General features: G+C 33.3%; 1 protein-coding gene across 1 annotated transcript; it reads left to right on the forward strand.

Annotated features, from left to right (window-relative positions):
- Window positions 1–4,215: 4,215 nt before the first annotated feature.
- On the forward strand, window positions 4,216–6,578 carry LOC134272539 (uncharacterized; the record flags this gene model as incomplete). Its single annotated transcript, XM_062754757.1, has 6 exons — window positions 4,216–4,309; window positions 4,466–4,473; window positions 5,033–5,400; window positions 5,757–5,878; window positions 6,048–6,157; window positions 6,293–6,578. Coding segments are annotated over exons 1-6 (988 nt in total), but the record flags the coding sequence as incomplete, so codon positions are not given.
- Between the last annotated feature and the right edge of the window lie 1,311 nt (window positions 6,579–7,889).

Here is a 7,889-nt window from a genome sequence, read left to right on the forward strand (position 1 = left end):
AAATGCTGTACTCATTAAAACACCTGTTTGTTTTCATGATACGTTCATGTCACGGAATTGCCCCGGTAATTTTAGAGGTTTACTTGTTCTGATACGTTGTATCTGCGTAAGAATCTTTAGAAAACGGGAAACAAAGCCTCGTCCTATATAGTAAGTTCGTCCTATCTTAGGATTTTTCAAAAATTAAGGCTGAAAATGAGCCTTTCGACCTATATACCCCATCGACCTATAACCCGAAAATTACGGTATACCTCATATTTCTAATTTAATTGTGAGATAAAAAATAATTAATCTTTCTATTTACCATATCAAATTTTCTTCCCATCATGATTTGACATATTATTCATTTCTGAAAAAGTAAGCAACGCTTCATACTTCAAACTATTTTCCATTTGAATTTAATGCTTTAGTTGTTGCTGAAAATCAATGTCTGGATTTTTAAAAAATAAGTCGTGAAATTTGGAGCAGAGGGATATTGCCCCTTAATTAAAGGTCATACGAAACAATGTCCTGCGTATTTTTGGTTGTATACGGAAACGAGTTCATCTGAGCAACAATTATCAACCTGAAATAACATTTGGGATTTTTTACGCAAGTTGGAGGCAGCAGAGTCGATCAGAGATACTTGACTGCGAAGATGAACTTCAACTAGGGCGGCTTATCGCCCTTTGCTTATGACGTCAATAAGACCCACTCGCTACATTCAGTACTAATATTTATATAGCCGATCATGTCTTATGCAGCGTAATTTTTAAAGAAATAGCATTGTCTTGACTAAAATTTTGCATGAATATATGATTTTACCAGATAGTGTTTGTCTTTTAACATCCTGTTGCATGTTTGCAAGATTTTAGCATGTTTTATCCGTGTAATTTATTGTCATCCTTCTACATTCTAATATATGAGTTAGAGAGAGAGAGAGAGAAAAAAAAGATGTCCAAAGAGAGCAGAACTTCTGTGCTCGAGTAATATATAAATATAGAGGCTGTCAAATTTTATAGCATTACAATTGAATGAATTTCTAACACAAAAATATGATTTGTTAAATTTCCAATAATTTTTTTTTTAAGAACGACCAGAATATGAGCACTAACGATTACCGATCGGTAGCACGCACATGTAAGTAAAGCTGGATTCGATTGACAGCGGTGTGTGAAAGTGAAACTACACCTAAGGATAAATGATGTCATTTATTAAATGATGTCATTTATTAACTGTTTATACAAATGAAATGATTCTGTGATATCGCTACCTCGCCTTCTCCTCTCTCAGTTATTCCTTATATACTCTTTGGCTTTCCCTTTCCCATTGACTCTTTCTCACCCCTTATTTTTTTTTTACCAAAGTCGGTACATTTACACATAATACTGTACTGTGTACCTTTTTTAAATCGTAATAATTTTAAAAAGTTAGCCTCGGACCTTTAAACGCAATTCTATCTATATATGTAATCCTACGTTTCTGTATGTATTTACAAATCAAATTTTCTAAATTTGTATCAGTTTTTTTCAACAAAGATTAAATTCTGCGAAAAAGAATGTTTAACTGTAAAAATATTTGATTCTTAAAATTGTTTAGGTTCAGTCTCGCAAACAGTGGACATGGGAGGGGGGGGGGGGCATGGGTTTCTTTTCAACGGATCATCTTATGCACGCACTGTATGAGTATTTTCAATATGCAGTTACTCAGTCAAACTGTTATAGAAGTATCAGTACCGTAACAATACAGTACAGGTATATTCACGTGCATACTTGTAATGCTGATAAGTTTTTAAAATCATGTTTCTTTTGAGAGCAAAAGTACGATGATGTCGTCATAAACCTCTTATTTCTCTATATCATCTTTATGAGATCTCGTCACTCAGATTGCAGAAGTGTGCATTCAAATACGCCGACTTTTTTGATATAGATCAATGTTTATCATAAACTTCAATATCCCCATGTTTAGGGAAAGGGGGGGGGGGGTACATTATGTATCATATACGTATAAAAAGAACAAGCAAGGAGATTGTTGTTTCTAAGGTATTAATTTAAAATACTCAGTACGTCATCTTGGTTGGAGTGAAAAATCTTGATTTCATCAGAGTTTTCACCAGGATCATCTTACGATGAATAGCTCTCGTTTTCAGTTGCTATGACCAATTAACGATAAGTTTAAATAGAGTAAACCGTTCTTTAGAATCAGATAGCGCATCTAAAAACATAATCACATTTATATCCACAAAAAAGACTAAAATTAACTCAAAAAAATACAGTAAAATTACACTAGATATAACGCGTTGTTTACATCAATGGGTCGTTGTGACGTCATGCAAACACAAAATCAAGAACGATAAGCGGGTAACAAATTTATCAAGTGGGAAAGTTTAGGCCTTCATTTTTCCGTTAAGCAAAAGCTAAATTTTTCTACCAAACGTAATTTAACATTCTTTCATACCAAACTTTATGTTTAAAAAGTAAAGTCCTAGTGTTATGAACTGTTTCGTATGAACTTTGCTCAGAAAAATGCACTGACGACCAAGTAACAGTACAACAATGCAATGCAGTATGAGATGTATACTCGGCAGACTTATGAAGCAAAATACCTTAAAATTTAAAGAGACCTGCGCTGGCTTTTATAGGGGATGCTGAAGGTGATTGAGAAATATGGCAACAAGGCTTTTTATAAGTAGCCTTCAGCTTTCACTACTATACAGCTGATTACAGTCAAAATATCTCAATGTAAAAATCAGAATTAACAAGATCTAGAGCCACATCACTGGGATGGGGGGGTCAGGAAATTGCAAGTTTATGAAATTTATATCATAAGCAGGAAAAAGGTTACCTTTGACCCCTCTTGACAAAAGCAGAACCCACTGGTAAACGCGAATTTGTGTGGTTTGAAAAAGTCAAACATTTAACATTTGAAGCATTAGAAATTCATGCAGTTACGCACGCGTACACTGTACGTCAAAGTAAATATTCCGTCTTTGTCATGCTGCGATCTTTTATACATTTTTCTACAGAAATATATGTTATGTTATAGATCAAACGAAAGAGATCGAAAAACTCTACAAGAATAAATAAAAAACTGATAATGTCAAAATTCTTCGTTAAGGGAGGTTTTTGCTTGGCGCGTCACATATATATATATGGAATTTGGAGGATAAAATTATATCTAAATATATTTTACTTAAATCAATAATCAAAACGCTTTATGTTCTAAAATAAAGGATTTATCGAACATAAAAAAATACATGCTAATAATTATTTATTATTACATTGATATGTGCTCTCTTATAATCCTACTGATAAATATAAAATCATGTGATTTTTTATTTGCACATTAGTTATAGCTAAGAGGTTGTTTGTATATATATACCAGTACAGATCAACCAGAAAGTAAAATACCTGACAGGTATAATTATATAATGCAGGGGTCATGTGAACTAAGTACATAGAGATATAGTCTACCTAAAGATTTGATTACATCAGGACACCCGCCATTACTGTCTGCATGAACTCAGGTAATACTTCAGTTTGTTTTACTTGTAATTCCAGTTTATGTGAGAAAAATGTGCCCACTATGAGAAGGGTGGGTCAAGTAATATAACATGACTCCATTTATTAAATTATTATTGGCATTTTGTTACCAGTAGGTCTATAAAATGCAATGTATAGACTTCAAACAATATTTTTTATGATTATTACATTCAAAATCATTATCTTTTCTTGTCAAAGTAAACATGGTGCAAAAAATAATGAAAGAAAGATTCTATTATAATTATATCAACACTGCAGCTGCATGATCACTGAAGATTTTAATTTTAACCCCTCCCTCCTCATTCAACCAAACACAAACACCCTAATACACTAAATAAAGAGTAGAACTCAATATTACTTCAGTTAAAACATTCAAATTCAGTTAAAATTTTTTAACAAACTCAGAGAGTTTTAAAATGTACATGTATTCTACTGTTATGAAAAAAACTAAAAACATGACCAGACAAACAGAAAAAATAGAACAATGTAACAAGAACACATTAATTTGTAATACTATAGTAGTATGCTTGATGATTCAGATTATTGTCTTTCTTAATTTGTAAACAAAACTCTCTTAGAGAATTATCTATTTATCGCCAGCGTGGCACAGTGTTTCAGGAGCGTCTGCTCTAGAGTCCCTAAGTGAGGATTAAAACTGGTCTTTATGTTGAGTATTCGAATCCCACTGTGCGACATGGAAATTGGTCCTTCAGATGAGATCGTACAAACAAAGGTCAAGTGTCGCAGTAGGTGTTGGGACGAAAAATATCCTTTACTGTTCAAAGGCTGTAAGTGCTGAGTATAAATAAAATTTGCAGCACCGGAAAATAGTGGACTCTTCATATGAGGGAAAAATTCTCAAGAGGGATATTTAACAACATACAAACAAACAAAATTATCTATTTATGTCATTCAAAATAATTTATATCAAAATTCAATTTCAGGCCCTCAGGTTTGAAAATGGACCCCCGTACCAGTGCCCAGGACGTGATGCGATGTGACCTGTGTGAGACCGCTGTGGTACAGTTGCACTGTGATACATGTCTTGTCATTCTGTGTACAGCTTGTATAGGAAAAAACATGATATCTGATCAATCTATCAATCACAAAGTTGTTACTTTTCAGACCAGAAAATTCACTCCCATCTAACCTTGATGTGTATCACATACCAAAGAACGATGCAAAATGTACTGTAAACATTGTGACATTCCTGTCTGCACTAAGATGAACATCTAGGTCACAAATTATCAGAAATATTACAAATTCTGGATGACAAGAAGGACAAAATCATCCAACAGCAGACTGAATGAAAAGATATGATTTATCCAACCTATCTGGACATTCTATCTGATGTTCAAAATAGAATGAGTCAGGTAGAAAAGGAATATGGAGATCTCTCAACAGCCATAACAAAACATGGAGAGGACTGGCACAGAGAAATTGACAAACTTGTCAGGAAACTTAAAGCTGAAGTTGATGAGATGAAAAGCAAACAGTTACAAACTCTACAGAAACATCTGGATGAAATAAGCAAGAACATTTCAGACATCAAGGATGAAATCAATTCACTTGAGGATGCTTTAGCCTGCAAAGACATTTCCAAAGTCTATATTGTTAAATCCGATATAGAAAAATATAGGAAGCTTCCACCAAAAATTCTACCCTCTTTACCCAAATATATTCCAGGAAAAATCTTAGTAGGAGAGCTTTGCACCCTCTTTGGATCCTTATCATCAAGTTCTTTAACATCAGATGAACATTGTTACAGCTTGAGTATATCACAGAGATCAGTAGAAGCTGGATCCTCTCCTCCAGTCAAACAGCTGCTTGATGAACCAGAGACTGTTACCATCATAAACACTAATTATGGATTCTACGGGTGATTTCTTAACAATGTGGCCTGTGTGAGTGATAAAGAAATCTGGACAAGTGGAAATTCCAGATCAGTTACTATGAAACTCTACAGCATCGATCAGGGATCTCTACTCAAGTCAATCACAACCAAATCAGGGAACAAACAACTTAACATAGCAGTGACAAAAAGTGGAAATCTAGTTTATACTGATTATGATGATGGAACTGTGAACATAGTGAAAAATGAGAAGATATAGGAAGTGATCAGACTACAGAACTAGAGACCTAAAGGTGTCTGTAGTTCCTCCTCTGGCGACCTCCTGGTTATCATGGACAGTAATGATGACACACGAGCAAAGTTGTCCGTTACTCTGGTTCAAGAGAGAAACAAACCATTCAGTTTGTTGATGAAGAAAAACCTCTATATTCAACTAGTTCTGTTAATCAAAGACACATTACAGAGAACAGGAACCTGGATATCTGTGTGTCTGATGATAAAGCAAGTGCAGTAGTAGTGGTCAATTGACAATCAGGCCGGGAAACTGAGATTCAGGTACACTGGACATACTCCTGCTCCAAAGAACAAACCATTCAGTCCACTAGGAATCACCACAGACAGTCAGAGCCACATCCTTATGAGTGATTATCGCAATTTTTGTATCCACATTATAGACCAGGATGGACAGTTCCTCTGTTACATAGACTGTGGACAGTGTTATACCTGGGGACTGTGTACAGATACAAATGACAATCTGTTTGTTGCTCAGTGGGTAGAGAATCAAGTGAAGAAAATTAAATATCTGCAGTAAAAATGCGCCGCAAGTGTAAAATATCAAAAGTGTCCGTTATTCTAGCGGGCTACACAGAAAAACAAACCATTCAGTCTGATGATAATGGAAAACTTCTTTATTCATCAGGCTCAAGTACCAAGTGACAATGGAGCTAAAGCAGTAGTGTTGGTCAATCAGGCTGGAAAACTAAAATTCGGGTACACGGGACATATTCATACTCCAAAGAACAAACAATTCACTCCTAAAGGAATCACCACAGACAGTCAGAGTCACATCCTTATAGCTGATTTTAAGAATGGCTGTGTTCACATCATAGACCAGGAAGGACGGTTCCTCTGTTTCATAGACTGTGGACTGATGAAACCTATTGGACTGTGTGTTGATTCTAATGACAACATGTTCGTTGCTCAATGTTTGAAAAGACAAGTGATGAAAATTTAATATCTCCTGTAAAAATCATCACCTATTAAATATTTTTAAAGAAATAGATCTGATCTCGTTGTGTGCAGCAATCGAACCATCCGATATCTGATAAGATCAGATGGATTTATCGATATAAATGACTTTCACAGCGTAATTTAAAGTAAAGTTGTAGATTAGATGTTGATCATTCCTGCAATTAAAAGAAAAAATGTTTGTTTTGAAAGTTTATTTTAACGCAAATTTCGCAGATCCTAAAGTGCAGTCATCCTTTTTGCAATAATATTTGCAAATTTTACTGTACAAATTTTAAGTTAATTACTCGTATATATATATATATATATATATATAATATAAATCCACACACGTATTGTTATAATAAAAAAATCACAACACCGAAATAAAACCGGTTGAGTTTATTTCGGTGTTGTGATTTTTTTTTATATATATATATATATATATATATATATATATATATATATATATATATATATATATATATATATATAATAAAAAACTTTAAAACACTTTTCGAAAGATTTCAACCGTGTAACCGGCCTTCATCAGTCGTGTTTATTTAAATGCATAGCAACTCAACAGTATTATGACGTCACAATGAACATAGAAATTGAGAGGCAACGTCATGCAATAAAATTGCGCCAAAAACATATGAAAATATTGTGAGAGCAAAAATTGTACTTGTGTTATCACAATTTTTATCATACAAAATAAAATACTAGCATACGGGGTATATTAAAAAGATGATTTTGAAGTATATATAAATGTATATCTATAAAAATAAGTATCACGATATCACACAACTATTCATAAATGCAATTCAGAGAGAGAAGTGTTCCCTTATATATATATATATATATATATATATATATATATATATATATATATATATATATATATATATATATATATATATATGATGACTGTCAAGCAAAAACCACCCTTAAGTCAAAATTTTGACATTTCGAGTTGTTCAGTGATCCTGATAGACAATTTTCTCCTCTTTCAAATGATATATCACATGTCGTTGTTCATAGACTAAATATTAGTGAAATTTTTCAATTGAAAAATACAAATTATTCGCCATGACGCTGTGTTTTATCGGATAACGTCAATTATTTTTTCTCACATTTCCATGGTTGTGTTAAAAAAACTGCACAAGAAAAATCACTTCGGACAACAAATGACATTACATAAGTGATTTTATTTAATTAAATTGTTATTGTTCCTTATATGATCGATAATTTTAGCATATTAGAAGGAAAATCAGGTTTTTATCCCCCCC

Source organism: Saccostrea cucullata, unplaced genomic scaffold (assembly GCF_032062105.1).
Source record: "Saccostrea cucullata isolate Sc308-1 unplaced genomic scaffold, CSIRO_AGI_Scuc_v1 ctg8347, whole genome shotgun sequence".
Taxonomy (NCBI): domain Eukaryota; kingdom Metazoa; phylum Mollusca; class Bivalvia; order Ostreida; family Ostreidae; genus Saccostrea; species Saccostrea cuccullata.